Source organism: Capra hircus, chromosome 14 (genome assembly GCF_001704415.2).
Source record: "Capra hircus breed San Clemente chromosome 14, ASM170441v1, whole genome shotgun sequence".
Taxonomy (NCBI): domain Eukaryota; kingdom Metazoa; phylum Chordata; class Mammalia; order Artiodactyla; family Bovidae; genus Capra; species Capra hircus.
Window position 1 is genome coordinate 81,534,497 of NC_030821.1, and position 17,424 is coordinate 81,551,920.

Below are 17,424 nucleotides of genomic sequence, written 5' to 3' on the forward strand. Positions count from 1 at the left end.
TGCCCACACCTGAATGGCCTTCCCAACCCCTGGGGCAGGGAGCCACCTCCCCCAGTAGCACCCGGCATGGACCTCAGTCAGGCCCTTGGAGCCCACGTGTCCTTCCATCCAGATCAGGCTGGGAGCTGAGTGCTGCAGGACGCAGCTGCCCACACTCCACCCACCACCCGCCCCTGCCCTGCCCGTCTGTCCTGATGCCCGCCTGTGTTACAAGCCACAGACAGAAATGCTGCTCTGAACGCTCCAATCTGGAGTGCACTAAGGTGGCCCTGCCCCAGGGGATGCTAGCCACCTAAGACGTCCTGGTTCGTGGGCATGGCATGCCTTCTGCACAGGGCTGGGGGTGCACCTAAGGAGCCTGGCCCCGGGAGTCTCTGGCCACCAAGGAGGGTCCGGCACTCACCTGCACAGCTTCTCACTGTGCCTGTTCACAGGTGGGAGGCAGAGGCTCGGGGAGCAGAGGGCGGGTGGCTGCCTCTGCGTCCTGGAATCAGGACGTGCCTTTGGGCCCCTGGTGACCAGGCAGCACTGGCTGGGCCTTCCCAGGAGCCGAGGTGAGAGACCCCTGTGCTGGTGGAGACCCAGCGGCCATCTGCCGTCTGTCCTCAGGCCCACCAGGAACTGTGAGGCCATACCACGTCTCGGGGTGCTGACCTGCCCCACCCCTGCCCAGGACCCGCCTGTGAGCGCCTACCTGAGAGGGGTGCAGGTAGGGCTCCGGGGAGGCCAGGCTGGTCTGCACAGAGACGCTCTTCTCGAGCAGAACCTGCGGGAAGGCGAGCCTGTCCAAGGCACCCCTCTGCCAGTGCTTGCTCTCCTGCTGGGCCAGGGCCTCATCCTCACTGAAGGCACGCACCACAGGCCCGGGCATGGGCAGCGGCACGGCCCCATCACTCTCATAGCCCGAGCCGTCCTGCTGGGAGTCCCAGCTGCCCCTCTGCTTCATGTGCAGGTGGGCTTGCTGTGCCTCCCAGGCCAGCCGGGCCTGTGCCAGGAAGGGCTCAGTCGGGCCCCGGGGGCCCTCCCCGTCCCCCACCTCCCCCTCTGTGCGCTTCATGGGCGTCAGGCCAGGTCCACACAGAGGCCGCTCCTCTGTCAGGGGCTGCTGGCCCAGCGGGTCACAGTCCCCGGGGCCCTCGGCGGGTGGGGCACTGGGAGCATGGCACACGGAGGGGTTCCTGCTCTTCCTCTTGCGCATGCCGGGAGAGTAGCCTGTCGAAGACATGGTGTCCTGCTGGCTAGACCAGGACATGGCATCGTCCTGCGCCTGGGGCAGGGGCGTGGGCGGCGGGGCGGGCCGCAGCTCAGGCCCCTCCATGCTGCTGTAGTCCCCAGACACAACCCCCAGCGAGGACGTGGCCCCCAGGCGCTGGTCACGCAGCAGGCAGGGGCTGGGCTGCAGGGACAGCGAGCCGCCCCCCGGGTGAGGTGTGTACTTGTGCCGCGGGCCTGCCCGCAGCTTGGGGCTGGAGCTGGCCTGCTCCACGTACACCAGCTGCCGCACGTACTCCTTGCCGGCAGGGCTGTACTCCAGGCTCAGGTAGCGCTCGGGGCACTTCTGCCTGGTAAGCACCAGCTGCTGGTAGGGCGACACGGAGGCTGGCTTGGGTGGCTTGCGGCCAGGAGACCGCCGGGGCGAGCCGGCCTCAAACTGTACATCCATGGGGGGTTCGTCGTAGAGCGGGGCCTGGTATTCCACAGGGGGCTCCTCATAGAGGGGGGGCTCGTAGGCGTAGCGCGGTGAGGAAGGCTGCGAGTCTCCGGTGGGCCGGCGGGGCTGGGCCAGCAGTGGGGAGCAGCTCCCTAGCTCAGCCCTCTTCGGGAAAGGCGACGGCCTCCGCTCCGGGAAGAAGACGGGGCTGTCCGCGTCAGGGGTAAAGGTCTGCAGGCTGGGCGAGTGCTGTCCTCCGGAGGGTCTGCGGGAGCGACCCCCAGGCTGGCTGTCCAGAGCGTAGCCGTTGCCCTGGGGGGAGAGGAAGCTGGGCTCCCTGTCGGCAACTTTGATGAGCATGCGCTCCTTGGTGCCCGAGTTCCAGCGGAGAGAGGAGGTCCTGGTAGGGGGTGGGGAGCAGGTTACCTGAGAAGGTCCTGGGGGGGCAGGTTACCTGGGGAGTTGGCCAGGGGGCAGGTGACCTGGAGGAAGCCCTGGGGGGAGCAGGTTACGGGGGGGAGGGGCGGAATCCTAGGGGCAGGTTACCTGGGGGGGTCCTGGGGGAGGTTATGTGGGGGGCGGTCCTAGGGAGAGCAGGTTACCTGGGGGGATCCTGGGGGGAGCAGGTTACCTGGGGAGTTGGCCAGGGGGCAGGTTACCTGCGGGGGGGTCCTGGGGGCAGGTTACCTGGGGGGGGGGTCCTGGGGGCAGGTTACCTGGAGGGAGCCCTGGGGGGAGCAGGTTACCTGGAGGGGGGTCTTGGGGGTAGCAGGTTACCTAGGGGGCTCCCGGGGGAAACAGGTTACCTGGGGGGGTTCCTGGGGGGAGCATGTTACATGGGGGTGGTCCTGGGGGTAGAAGGTTACCTGGGGGGGTCCTGGGGGGAGCAGGTTACCTGGGGGGGATCCTGAGGGGAGCAGGTTACCTAGAGGGAGGTTACCTGGGAGGGTCCTGGGGGGGTCAGGTTACCTGGGGGTGTCCTGGGGGGAGTCCTGGAGGGAACAGTTTACCTGAGAAGAGTCTGGTGGGGGCAGGTTCCCGGGGTGGGGTGGAAATCTGACCCCTTCACCAGCCTGGACCCATGACCAGCCCCCTTGACCTCACGGGTGTGTGAGGTCAGGCCCAGAAGGCCTGGTCGTTTCTCACTGTCCTCTTCACAGACGCCCCAAGGGCTGCAGGCTGTGGGGCCTGGTACTGCCGGGTGCTGTGATGAGCTGTGAACCTTTCACTGCTGAGGCCCTGACCCTGGGTCGTGCAGCCTGGAGCAGCTGGCCCCGTGGCCTGGGAGCCCTCCTCACATACTTCCTGGGTCAGCCCAGCAGCCCTCCGGGGGTTCTCCTGCTGCTGCCCATGGGGACGCTCCTCCAGGGCCCCTGTGAGAGGCTCTGCTCTGGTCCCAGGCCAGAACCAGGCACAGAAATACTCCTGGACGGAAGCGCCGGGGGCCAGGGGCCTCCCAGAGGCCTCTGTGGCTTTGGAATCCTGGGCTCAGCACCTGCCCTACTCCCGTAGCACGGCCAATCATCCCGCAGCACAGCACCTCTCAGGGCCTGGACTCCAACCACAGGCCCCCGGAGTCCAGAAGGGCTGACTGCCCTGCTGGCACTGCCCACTGCCACGCTCAGCACTCCGCACCTGGACCAAGATGCGGAGTAAAACCGCTCCCTGTCCCTAAGGGCACCCGTGGCCCCGGGGAGTTGTGTGCCCAGATCCTGGCCCCTCCACCTAGCAGGGGGCACTGGGGGCGTTCAGGCTCTTCTGAGTCTCACTTGCCTGATGACAACGCGGAGACACTGCCCCTGGCGATACAGTGACTTGATCACACATCGTGCCCACCAATTAACAGTCAGCCCCATTTCCCACAGCTGTATCAGCCACGACAGGGCAGACCAAGAGGTCCGGAGCGGCGCGCGAGGCTCCCCGCTTCTGCCTGCCCCCTCAAGAAACTCCCAGCTGCTTTAAAAATTTCCTTCTAAGAATACACCTGCAATGAGGAACACCTGGGTTTGATCCCTGGGGTGGGGAGATCCCCTGGAGAGGGCAAAGTATTCTGGCCTGGAGAACTCCATGGACTGTATAGTCCACGGGGTCACAAAGAGTCGGACACGACTGAGCGACTCTCACTTTCTACATGTCGTTCTACATCTGGAAACTTTGCGTCAGTGTCTCTGCTTCACAGCACGTCTTCAGTCTGCCCTCTGACATATTTCATGATTTCTGGAAACGCCTGACCATATCTTTAAAAATATTACTTCCATCCCGTTTCCTCTCTCCTCTGGGAGTCAGATGCTGTCCTCTGCACTGAGCTCCACACAGTTTCAGGCTGTGTCCTGTGCTTCCCATCCCCTGGCCTCTCTACACTGTATACTTTTTTCTGATCTACCGTCTGATTTACTAACCTTTTAAGAACCCATCTACTGAGTTCTTAGTTTTATTATATGGTTTTCAGTTCTAGAATATCTATTGATATTTAACTTTTTTTTTTAAAACAGTACTTTGAGGTTCACAGCAAAACCAAGCAGAAAAAAAAGCTACATTTCCCACATACCCCCTGCACCTACTCACACAAAGCTTCCCCAGTCATCAGCAGTTCCCAAGAAACAGAACATCTGTTGTCAACTGCTGGACCAGCACTGACACATTATAATCAACCAAAATTCTTAGTTGATATTAGGGCTCACTCTAACTGTTGTACATTCTGTGGGTTTGCATAAATGTAGAGACACGTATCCACCACTGTAGTGTTGTACAGAGCATTTTCTTTGCCCCCCAAACCCACATGCTCTGTCTGTTCATCCCCCTCCCCAAATCCCTGGCAACCACTGATCTTTTCACTGTCTCCATAGGAGGCAAATCTGAAGCCAAATTAAGGAGCAAATCTTTGGCCTCCAAAGAAGGCAATCTGAAAACCTACACACTCTGATTCCAGAATGTCGGGATGGAATCACGTAGTGTGCAGGCTCTCAGGCTGGTGTCTTCGCTTTGTGACACGCACTTAAGCTCCTCTGTGACTCTTCACGGCTGACAGCTCACTTCTTTTCAGTGTTGTATCAGCCATTGTCTGGATGGACCACAGTTTACTTCTCCATTCACCTACTGAAGGATATCTTGCTTTGGCAACTATGAATAAAGATGCTAAAAACATCTGTGTGCAGGATTTGATATGAACATAAAATGTCAAACTCCTTTTGCTAAATACCAAGGAGCAGTACTGCCAAATCATTTAGAGTATATTCAGGTTTTTAAAAGCATGTATTTATTATTTACGGCCGAGTCAGGTCTTAGTCGCAGTACATGAAATCTGCATTGCATTATGCTGGATCTTTCCCTGCAGTGCAAAGGCATCTCTCCAGTCATGGCACACAGGCTCAGTAGTTGTGGCACGTGGGCTCAGCAGCTGTGGTGCACGGGCTCAGTACTTGGGGTGCAAGGGCTTAGTTGCTCTGTGGTATGTGGAATCTTAGTTTTCCAACCAGACACTGAACCCGATTCCCCTTGCCTTGGAAGGGAGGATTCTTAACCACTGGACCCCAGGGAAGTCCTTGTGTTCAGTCTTAGCAGCTGCAGCCTCCTGTGCTCCCACCAGCACTGACCACGGGTTCCCTTGCTCCGACCCTCGCCAGCACCTGGTGTCAGAGTGCTCACCTTCTGGCTCCTCTAATAGGCCTGCAGAAGTATCTCCCTCTTGTTTCACTTTACATTTCCTGCTGACAGGTGATGCTGAGCATCTTTCACATGCTTTCTGTGACAACAGTATAGGTTCTTTGCTGAGGTGTCTGTTCAGCTCTTTTAAAAGCAGGTTGTTTTCTTACTGTTCCATCTTAAGAATTTTTTGTATATTTCAGATTACAGTCCTTTATCATTTGTGTCTATTGCAAACATTTTCTCCTAGTTCGTCTTTTGCAGAGCAGAAATTTTTAATTTTAACACAGTCCAGCTTATCAATTGTTTCTTTCATGAATCATGCCTTTAATGTTATACCTAAAAAGTCATTGCCAAACCCAAGGTAACCTGGGTTTTCTCCTCTGTTACCTTCTAGGAGATAGTTTTGTGTTCCCATTCAGGTCTGTGATCTATCTTGAGTTAATTCCCATGAAGGGTGTAAGGTCCATGTCCAGATTCACCCTCTTGCGTGTGGACGTCCAGGTGTTCCAGCAACGTCTCTTAAGAGACCATCCTGGCTCCACTGCATTGCTTTTACCCCTTCATCAAAGGTCAGCTGATGATATTTATGGTGGTCTATTGGTTGTCTCTCCATTCTATTCCATTAATGTGTCTATTCTTTACCAATACAACCCTGTCTTGCTTACAACAGTGTTATAGTGAGTCCTGGGACTCAGGTAGTAGTATTCCTCCAACTTTGTCCTCCTTGAAAATTATTGTGTTGGCTGTCCTAGGTCTTCTGCCTCCACTCCAACGTTCTTGCCTAGAGAATCCCATGGACAGAGGAGCCTCATGGGCTACAGTCCATGAGGTTGCAAAGAGTCAGACAGGACTGAAGCAATTAAGCACACACACATTATTATCGCTTTGTCAATATCCACAAAACCACCTGCTGGGATTCTGACTGAGACTGCATGGAATCTGTAGGTCAAGCTGGAAAGAGCAGAGTCCTTCCTCCACTTGTTTAGTTCTTCTGTGATCTCTTTCACCAGAATTTTACAGTTTTCCTTATACTGATTTTGTACACATTTTGTTACATTTACACCTAAGTATTTCATTCTGGGTGATACTAATATAAATGTTACTGTTTCTAACTTCACATTCCACTTGTTCATTGCTAGTATACATGAAAGCAATGGACTTTTGCCTATTTAGCTTGTATCTTACTACCTAGCTACAACCACTTAGTTCTAGGAGTTTGCCAATTCTTTAAGATGTTTTACATAGGTGATCAAGTCATCTGCAAGCAAAGACAGTTTTATGTTTCCCCCCCGACCTGTATTCTCTGTATTTCCTTTCCTTGTGTTACCGCATTAGCAAAGAGCTCCAATATGATGCTGAGCACCAGAGGTCAGAAGGGAAACTCTTGTCTTGCTTCTGATCTTAGTGGAAAAGCTTTGAGCTTCTCACTACTACATATGACGTTAGCTGTAAATTCTTTGTATATATCCTTCATTAAGTTAAGGGAGTTCCTCTCTTTTTGGGTGGCACTAATGATAAAGCACCCGCCTGCCAATGTAGATGTAAGAGACACAGATTTGATCCCTGGGTTGGGAAGATCCCCTGGAGAAGGGCATGGCAACCCGCTCCAATGTTCTTGCCTAGAGAATCCCATGGACAGAGGAGCCTCATGGGCTACAGTCCATGAGGTTGCAAAGAGTCAGACAGGACTGAAGCGATTAAGCACACACATATTCCTACTTTACCGAGTTTGTTTTAAAATTGAGATTGGCTGTTGGATTTTACCAAATGCTTTTTTTGCAACTGTTGAGACGATCAAAAGTGAAAGTGAAAGTCGCTCAGTCATGTCCAACTCTTTGCGACCCCATCCATGGAATTCTCCAGGCCAGAATACTGGAGTGGGTAGTCTTTCTCTTCTCCAGGGGATCTTCCCAAGCTAGGAATCGAACCCAGGTCTCCCACATTGCAGGTGGATTCTTTACCAGCTGAGCCACAAGGGAAGCCCAAGAATACTGGAGTGGGTAGCCTATCCCTTCGCCAGCAGATCTCCTCTGTGCAGGAATCGAACCGGGGTCTCCTGCATTGCAGGCGGATTCTTTACCAACTGAGCTATGGTTTTTCATCTTTGGCCTACTGATGTAATAGATTATATTGACTCTCAAATGCTGAACCAACCTTGCATACCTAGGATAAATCTCACTTGGTTATGATATATAATTCTTTTTATACATTGGTAGATTTGATTTCAGCAGCAGATTTGATTTCCTAACATTTTTTTGAGGGTTTTTACATCTATGTTCATGAGAGAGACAGGTCTGTAGTTTTCTTGTGTTTTTCTGATTTGGATATTAGAATAATACTGGCTTCACAGAACAAGAAAGTATTCCCTCTGCATTTATCTTCTGAAAGAGATTGTAGAGAACTCATAAAATTTCTTCCATGTATGTTTGGTAGAACTCACCAGTGAACCCATTCAGAACTTCTGCTTTCTTTTTTAGAAGATTATTAATTATTGATTCAATCTCTTTTAACAGATATAGACCTATTCAGATTGTGTATCTCTTCTTCTGTGAGTTTTGGCAGACAGTATCTTTTAAGGAATTGGTTTATTTTGCCGAGGTTAACAAGCTTGTGTGCACAGCCTTGTTCAGAGCCTTCCTGTCCCCTCTCAGGCTCCTGAGGCAGAATCATGTCTTCTGGACTGCACCGGCTGTCAGACCATGGCCACAGGTCTTGGCTCCTCTGTGGATCTCTGATGCCTGTGGAAATCTGGTCTATTTTGTTCTTGTACAGGCTGGTCTCAGGTAAGTGAATCCACCATCACAGAAAGTAGAAATCCCAGGCATCCTAAGAAACCAGCTGTGCACTCTGGTCCTGTGCCTCTGTCCTCTGATTGAGCCGCGAGTCCTAACTGTTGGCCGTGGGTAAGGCAAGACTGAGAGAACCAGGGTGAGAGTGAGCAGGGCTCGGGAGGCAGGCTCCCCTCGGGAATTCAGCCCCTGCTTGCCCGAGGCTGCTCCTGGCCAGCCGCACAGACCAGCCAAGCAGAGCAGAGGATGGCAGGCAGCGTGCCCACAGACCTGGAGAACCAGCTCTGGAGTCTGAGAGATCTGGGGCTGAACTCCGGCCTGTAGCTCCTGGGCTGTGGGGCATCACCTCCCACTTCCACCCTGGTCCTCACCAGTTCTCATGAGGACTAAGAGCAGGACACGTGGAAAATCACAGCCTTGGCTCAGCAGGGGCACACAGGAGACACTGCACATGGTCCACCGCCCAGCAAATGTGGGCAGGGCTGTGGCAGCCAGATAGGAGGGTGGGGTGATGCTCTCCCGACCCAGAGCACTCCAGGAGCCAAGGCAGAGGCAGGCACGGGGCAGCAGGAAGGCGGGTGCCGGCCCGTTTCAGAAAACACACCCCCAGCGGTCCAGAGACAGCCTGGATCATGGAGAGCCAATGCCTCTCAGCGCCCCAAGGCCCAGCCAAAGTCCTGTCCTCTCCCAGCCCCTGATCACCTCCCCTCCCACAGGACAACCCCCGCAGCCCCTCACCACCACCCGCAGACCCAGGAGGAGGCCCGGCCTTCTCTCTTAGCCCCAATTTCTTGTCGGCTCTGCTGGGGAGGAGGCACTCCGGGGAAAGACCCCCTCCCACAGCCTCCTGCCTGTTTCTGGAGGCGCCTCATCAGGGAAGCGTTGCTCCATGCTCAGGGCCCTGGAAGAGCGGCAGGAAACAGGACCTGGACTGCCTCGGAGGGAAGCCTCTGCCCCCAACGTGGGCCCTGCTCACAGGCCACAAGACCACATCAGCTCTGTGCCCACAAGCCCCAGTCAAACCCGAGTTTCCCGGTGACCAGTGAGGACGCCTGTGGACACAGCTGCACTGCTGGCCCAGGCAGGCTTAGATCCCTCCCTGTATCAACAAACCCAGTCTCAATCTCTAAACTGAGCAAACTGCCAAAGGCCCCTCACGCTCCAAATACCTCCGTCCAGGGACCCAGCACCCCGTCTGGCCCCCATCAGCTATGGCAAGGTGCCTGCTCCAGCCTGGACACACGAGCTAACCCAGGGGAGGCCCCTGCTCAGCCTGCTGCTGCTTTGCCCAGGGTCCCGAGCGTTGTATCTGGAAACCCCAACACCCAGCAAGGCCAACCCAGGCCCGAGGGTGGTCAGCCTCCCTGCCCCACTTGGCGGGCACCAGTCTTCCCGATGTGGCTTGGAAAGCACTCCGATGCACCTGGGGCTCTGGGGGGACCACACACTAAGGAACCTCCAAGGGATCCCCCAGGGCCAGTACCATGGACACAACAGTACTCCACACCGCACAGTGGCCCAACAGCTTCCCCTTGTGTCCCATGGGCCAGGGCGGGGCCTGGTGCGCTCTGCACGTCCAGCTGGTCGCTTCCTGCTAGGCCAGACCCTTCTCCAGCTCACCCGAGAGCTGCCAGGAAAACTAACCCCGGCCAGGAGATGGACGGGCCTGAGGCAGGGCCTACCTGCAGTGGAGAAGGTGGCCGTCCACGCTGTAGTCCCGGTAAACCTCGTAGTCCTTCTCAAGGAGCACTCCTGACGGTGAGGAGCTGAAATGCAGCAGAGTGAACAGGAGACGTGAACCGAAGTACAACTGCTTAGAGACACACCAGGTCCACGCCGCACGCCGCACGCCGCAGAACATGGCACGGCCCTCTGGTTCTCACCACAGCTCCTGCTGCAGGCCTGCCTGCACCTGGGCAGGGTTTCTCGCACCCTCACTGCCCCCTGCCACGATGCCCCGATGGAGTCCACTGTCCTCACCCAGGACAGCCCCAGGCCCAGCAAGGAGCTGGAGCTCTGGCTGGTGGCCTCCGGGCTGGGCTACAGGCTGGGCTGGGACCAGGGGGCACAGAGTGGGGCACAGAAGGGCTTGGGCCTGGTCGCCAGGGCCCCTGGGCTGGCCATGAGGGGAGCCCGCACTCCACTTCAGGCTGGAGGGCAGCTGACTACAGCCCGTGGGCCTCATCCAGCTCCAGTGCCTGGCTTTGTACAGCAGGTAGGGAATGAATGGTTTATACACTGAAATTTTTTTGTGTGTGAAATTTACATGCAATTCAAATTCCAGTGTCTGTCAGGAGCATGTCACGGGAACACAGTCCTGTGTGACCACACCACAGGTCCTGGGTGCAGCCACAACTCAGTGGCCTGAGTGCCCCCGCACGGCCGATCTGCCGGCCACAGATGGGGGCCTGGGCGGCTCTGCCTTTGGCGGCTGCAGGCTCTGTGCCGCTGAGCCAGGCAGACACACGGCCCCGCTGGAGTGCCGCAAGGTGCACAGAGGTCAGAGCCAAGACAGGAATCTCGTCGCAGCAGAATTACTTCACTGAAAACAGAAGGGACCTTCACACCACGTGTGCTTCCCAGTGGCTCATCTGTTAGCCCAGCAAGGAGAGCAACCACGCTGTTCAGGGACGACAAGTATCAAACTTTGCTGACAACGGCAGCTGAGGGCATGTGTCCAGAGGAAACAAGCCTGCTTTAGACCAGCAGCCTCGAAGCATGGACAGTGCTGGGGAGAGGGGAGGACAGTGAGAGCTGCTCGGCAGCGGGGCCCGGGGGGTGCCGGGGCTCCTGGCGCTTCTCCACGCTGTCACTGCACTAAGGAGTCAGAGCTGAGCTTGACAGGACTGGGGAACTGGCCTCCACGAGTCATCTCTGTGGAATGACTACAGGTGAAATTACTACCAAAGAAACTGAGGAAACACCTAATTCAGTCCAGCCTCAAGTGCAGCTGAGACTGTCATGACTGACCATGCTTAAAACACGCGCTGGGGGCCGGCACAGGGCACAGGCTGGCACTGAGGGGGCACGGTGAGCCCCAGCAGCAGGCAGGCGCTCAGCAGCCCGTCGTGAGCTGTGAGGCAGCTGCCCAGGCCGCCAGCATCCTCCACCCTCCTGGAGTCGGTCGCCAGTGGTCCCACAGGTTTGTGTCAGGAACTGAAGGGAAGTATCCCAACCTGACCCACTACACAGCAGTTTAAAAGCTTGAAAACAAGAAAGCTTTACTGCAATGTTTAAAAAACTCATGGCCTAGACTGAAATTTTCTCTTTGAGAAAAGATTCTACTCAACTACTATCATCAAACATTGAATGTGAGGGGATTTTTTAGATTTGACAATGTTTCTCAATGAATTCAACCTAAAATTTTAAGGCAAACAGTGCTTATATGAGACAATGAGACTGCAACTGTCATTTTGATGACAATGGATGTCTGAGTCACAAGCAGCATCAAGCTCCTTTAGCATCTCTTTCTCGGGCTGCAGAAATTGGAACAAGAAGCAAGATCCTCATTCCCACACAGGAGACACGCTTTCTGAGCTACACTACTGGTTCCAGACCAGCGCAATAAAGCCAGTCACGTGAACGTCCTGGTGTCTCAGTGCAAACAGACATTATGTTCACACTGAACTAGTCTATTAAGCATGCAAAGCCACCTGGGTTTTCTGAGGAGCGTGAACTCCAGGCCTTGAATGGTAGAAGGAATGCCCACAATTAGCTAAGATGGTCGTAAATACAAAGGGAGACAGAAATGTTTCCTTGAGAGGTGATGGCCCGAGAGAGCACACGGACAGCGTGGCCAGGGCACAGGGCAGCACGTGGTGTGGGCGGATGCAGGCCACAGTTAACACAAGACACGTAAGCAAATACCAAGGCCAGGAGAGAACTTTTTAAACAAAACATTAAAAACAAACAAGGTGAAAATTACAGTAAACTTGCTTGCATCAAAATCAAGGGCTCCAGGGACCATCAGCAGTCCTGAGGGGGTCTGTGGGGTGAGGCCGCCTGCACACTGAGCAAGAGCAAGTCTGCAGACGCAGCCACCTCACACCCGAGGCTCTGCCTGCCCAGCACTTTGCCCCAGGCCCCCAACGGGCCCCAGGTGCAGAGCCAGGGTGCAGGCTTCCCCCGGCTGCGGGGTGAATGCAGCATCCTGGGGGGGCACCCAGGAACACGCCGGGCAGCAATGCATGCGTGCGGCACATGGGACCGCACAGGAGGCAGGGACGGGAAGGGCCTGACCTGGAGGAGCCGAGGTGACACCACATCCTCCGCTGCATCAGGGGTCCCCACGAAGCACCCCACAACCATCCCACCACACCAAGGCCAAGTGTTAGAACAGGTGAAGGTGACCAGACCCTAGAGGTTCCTGAGGAGGAAGATACCTAACATACGCAAGGACAGCTGTTCAGGGGCAAATATGAACCATGTGGAAGTGGCTGACCCTGGTTCCCAAGCACAAGTCAAGGCAGAAAGCATCAGCAATACGACACAGGAAAACGTGCTGGGAACACCTGACTGCCAACCTCCCTGGAGCCAACCCACAGCTTCCACGCAGAAGGGCAGCAGCAGCGGGAGACAGGAAGAAGGGACAGACCACTCCCACCACCTGGGGGGGACTCACCTCCCAGAATCCATGTGTCTCGGCAGATCAAAACTTAGTAAAGAACTCAACTGATGCAATTAACAGATCTGACCTAACAAACACACAGAGAACCCTAGAGCTAACAGAGAAGAGAAACTGTCTGCCTCGGCCAGCAGGGTGTCATCCTGTGTGTCTCCGTATTCTTGCAAGGACAACAGTCCTGAGGGACCAGAGCCCTGCCCACCGCAGGAGGGCCCATCTCAGCTTAACCAACGGTGTCCACAACAGCCCTGTGTCTCCAGAAGGTCACATTCACAGGTGCTGAGAACAGGACGGGGCAAATTCAACCCACAAGACACAGAAACATACTGGATAGGATTCCCCACCCACTCATGCTGAGAAGCCTAATAAGAGAAAGGGATGTCCCAGCCCGACGCACAGGGTCAAGGGGCCATCGGACTGCCTGCCTCCCTGGCCCCACCTCCTCGGGGAGAACCGGCCAGCTTGGGACAGCTGGTGGAGTCACAGGCAACTCTGGAGACAGTGTGCTCAACTGTAATAAGAGCTCAACAAGTGTAAAAACAGAACTGATATATAAATATGACATCTGGGGCCTTCCTTGGTGGCTCAGTGATAAGAATCTACCTGCTAACACAGGAAACATGGGTTCGATCCCTGGCCTGAGAAGATCCCACGTGCTACGGGGCAACTAAGCCCTTGTGCCACAACCACTGAGCCCGTGCTCCAGAGCCAGGGACTGCAGCCACTGAGCCTGTGCTCCACAACTACCAAAGCCCGCGCGCTCCAGAGCCCGTGCCCACAAGAGAAGCTGGGCAACGAAAAGCCTGCGCACCACAACCAGACAGTAGTCCCTGCTCAACGGAACGAGAGAAAAGCCCATGCAGCAATGTCAAAGATAAATTAAGTAAATAAAATTCATTTTTAAAAAGTAGTACCTGAATACCAGTAATGATCGTACAATACGACTTTATATGGTATCTAAAAATAAACCTTAAAAAAATGCAAGGTCTTTGGGGGAAAATGTATAAAATGTATTACTTTCGTGAATGGGAGAAAATGACACAAGCAAGGTGCCTAGTCCCCCAACCTGCCCCACAGTTTAAACACAATTCTAACCCACCTCCAACTAAGCTCCTCGTGGGAGGCCGATCCGAAGGCAACACCATGATCCGAGTCACCATACCACACCCCAGACACTTCTGGGAAGAGGACACCCCTGCCCGTAGGACATCTGCCAACAGAACCTAAGAAGAGTCCAGCCCCTCACCGGCCTGCAGTGAAGAGCCAGCAATCGCCACCAGCAATGCCGCGGGTGACCTGGGCCCAGAGGCTGTCACGTCTGCTGGACAGGCAGCGGCACCGGTCTGAGCTTGCCAGAACACCAGAGGGATGGCAGGGCTGTCTTTAAAGCTCACTTGCTTGCTTTTTCCTTGGGGACCATCCCAGGCTCTGCTTCATGAAGACAATTCCCAGCAACCTCTCAGGCCGCTCTGGCTCGCGTGCCCAGGCCCCTGCCCACAGCCTTGCCCTGTGCGTGCCAGGCTCCCGCACACCCTCAGCACAGGCACTGGGCCCCCGGCCTGGCATGTCATCCTCCCAGGAGCAAACAGACCCACAGCCTAAGTAGGCTTTCAACTACTTTGTGACTTCCACTGTCCCCGGGTGAAACCTAGCCTGCCTGGTCTCCAAGGCCCATGTCCCATTCCTGCTCCTCCCTGGCTTCTCTCTGGTAACTTCCAGCCTATCAGGGTTTATCCAGGTCACATGCCCTCCAGCCATTTCTTCTGGACTGGGACCCTTGAGTGCTGGCCCTGGAGAACAGCTCCCTGCGGTTCAGGCTCTGCCATATGGGCAACTCGGGGCACACAAGCACGGGGGGGTGACATCCAGATGTGAGGTCAGCAGGACGTGGGGGCCCAGGTGTCCATGGCCTCACTGTCTGCAAGACCAAGAGGGAAAACGGCCACAGCGGCTGCTGGACAAGTAGACACCCTGGGGCGCCCAGGACAGTGCTCTGCCCCGGTGCTGACCGCCTCAGACCTTCTTCTGCAAAACAGGGGTGATGCCCTCACCTCTCGCCCTCAGTGCTGGCGAGGTCAGTTAAGCTCGGGCAGGGAGGCCTGGAGTTAGGTGAGGTCAGCTGACAGACCCCCATGGATCTGCATCCAGAGAACAACAGGCAGGCGGGCCTGGGGAGGGCACCCCTCCATCACAGGAGCTCTGGAGGCCAGCTCTGGGGTGCCCCCATCCCGGGAGCACTTCCCACAGTGGAGAGAACCAAACAATTTCACAACTATCCAGAAACACTCCAGCCCCAGCAGGGCCCAGAGGGCCTCGGCCAGCTCTGCCCCGGTGGGCACAAGGGAGCGGGTGGTCCCCCAGAGGCGGCAGGGTGCAGGGGCCTGCCTCACCTGTCGCTCTCGTCCTTCACCATCCCCGGCGCGGCCTGCCGGCTGGTGCGGCCCACAGGCTCCAGCGCCCTGTCACCGGCGTCCAGCTCGGGTTCCAGGGACGAGCTGGTGCTGCCATCGCGGCTGACGCTGCTGCCCCGCCCGGGGCTGTTCTCCGCCGAGGCGCGCGGCGACTCCGTGTTCTGTTTCAGGGTCTGCAGCTTGGCCAGGGGGATGATGTCGCAATCCTGCGGCCGGTGCCACACAGTGCGCTGGGTGCTGGCATTGTAGTAGTAGAAGCGCGATGTGTTGGGGTCGAAGAGCTCCCACCACTGGTTCTCGCTGGTCCGCTTGATGCGCACGCCGGTCGGCGGGTCCCACACGCACTCGCCAGTGACCAGGTTGGCGTACATGCGCTCGCGCGTGCGCGGCTCGATGATCTCCACCCACTCCAGCCTGGGGGGGAGGGCAGCGTTAGGCAGGGCTGGGGGACCCCACCCATCCCAAGGCCAAGGATCCCGCCCGTCAGGCCACATGCTCTGGGCCGCACCGTGCTCTGGGTACTGCTCATCATCCTCCCAGACCGCATCACGTCCCTCGCGGATGCTTGGCTGCTTAGAAGCAGCCATCACTGGCTGCCAGCGCCACCCATCACCCGCAGAGGGAGGGGATGCCAACATCTCTGTGCTGTCCCAGTCAAAAGCAGAGCTGGTACCCCCCAAAAGCCCCCCAAGCACACCCCGCCCCGAGGACAAGCCTGTCATCCACCTAAGGTCCTTTAAAAAAAAGTGTAAATTAAAACTATTCAGAATAAGGCAATTTGCTCCAGCTGACAGGTAGGTAGTATATTTTACTCTGCTTCCAAGTTTCTACACAAGTAACAATCCTTTAAATACCACTTCTGTGATAGGCCTGGTCCTCACCAGCACTGGGTTGGTCAGAAGCTTCCAGGACCTGCAGAGAAGGGGAGCACCTGTCTCCTTACTCTCTGCTGCAAGCCCAATTTTCCAGGCGGGAGCACAGGTGGGCTTTAGCAGAGGCCTGAGGGGACAGTGTTGACAATCTTCTCTGAGAACCTCATCCCGCCCTGTGAGGCCAGATGTGCTCAGGGCGGGAAGGAGAGAAGGCACCACCCTGCAGGGCGATGAGCCTGTACCACACACACACTCACACACACACTCTCACACCCAGATATGAGCCCCCACCACACACTCACACACTCAGATATGAGCCCCCACCACACACACACACACTCTCACACCCAGATATGAGCCCCCACCACACACACACTCCACTCTCTCACACCCAGATATGAGCCCCCACCACACACACACTCCACTCTCTCACACCCAGATATGAGCCCACACACACACACACGCCCTGCAGCAGCCCTGCAGGCTTGGGGGCCTCTTTTGGATGCACAGTGTCTTCTGGAAGCTCTCAGAGCCCAGGTAGGCTGGCCGAGTGGGCAGGGTACAGCAGCTGGAAGGTGTGGCGCCGAGAGGGGCAGGAGGTGAGGAGCAGTAAAGAGGGAGAGCCCTGAGGACCCTGAGGGCTGGCGGAGGGAACACAGGAGGGGGCAGCCTGAGGCGCCTGGCCATGTCGGGGCAGCAACCCCTGCAGCATGGCCAAACCAGGCAGCCCAGTGGGGGAGGGTGCCGGGGCTGTGCTTGCAAGCGTGGGACCACCGCCTAGCCTGCCATTCTGCAGAAGGTGGGGCAGGGCTGAGTAGGCATCGTGGGATCGGACGGCTAGAGGGACAGGGCCGTGAGAGGGTGCCCTCGACACAGAGGGCGGGGCAGTCCTGCAGCAGCGCCCGCAGGTTGCAGCATCTCTGGGCCCCGCAGGCCTCTGATCTCTAGCGACCCTGCAAGGCCAGTGCCTGCGGAAAGTGGGCAGGAGGCCTCATGTGTGCCCATTGTCATCCATGTCCCCAGAGGCCCCTCCCAGGCCCAAACTCCACTGCCATCACCCTGCCCAGCTAGGGTGTGAGGCCCGACTCGTCCGCTCTTCCCTGTTGGCTGGCTGTTCTCCACACGGAGGACAGAGCAAACTTCTAAACTTGGGAACCTGGCACTTTTAACTGGGAAGCCTCATGCCCCCTCCCCCCCTAGAATGGAGATCCCCCCAATACAGCTCAGTGGGCACCGTCCACTCTCAGCCTGAGGACACAGCCCCCACGCCTGGCAGCCAGAAGGCACTGCCCGAGGGCACTCCTCACAGGGACAAAAGGGCCTGGAGACCTCGCTCCTGTGAAGAGGGAAGCTCTGAATTCTGTGATCCCCCTCAGCTGATGGCCTGCTTGCCCCTCGAGCTGCGGCATGGGATCAGCCGGGACAAAGGGCG

General features: G+C 56.6%; 1 protein-coding gene across 4 annotated transcripts in view; it reads right to left on the bottom strand.

Annotated features, from left to right (window-relative positions):
• ARHGAP39 (Rho GTPase activating protein 39) overlaps window positions 1–17,424 on the bottom strand; it is a 53,852-nt gene that overhangs the window by 15,772 nt on the left and 20,656 nt on the right. For 2 of the 4 annotated variants that reach the window (XM_018058760.1, XM_018058759.1), the window contains exons 3-5: window positions 15,100–15,534; window positions 9,768–9,851; window positions 695–2,051 (exon numbers count right to left, since the gene is read on the bottom strand). In XM_018058760.1, the coding sequence (XP_017914249.1) occupies window positions 695–2,051; window positions 9,768–9,851; window positions 15,100–15,534 (1,876 nt within the window). Of the gene's footprint in view, window positions 1–694; window positions 2,052–9,767; window positions 9,852–15,099; window positions 15,795–16,001; window positions 16,033–17,424 lie in introns of those variants that run through there. The other 2 variants (XM_018058761.1, XM_018058758.1) reach the window with 2 other exon arrangements.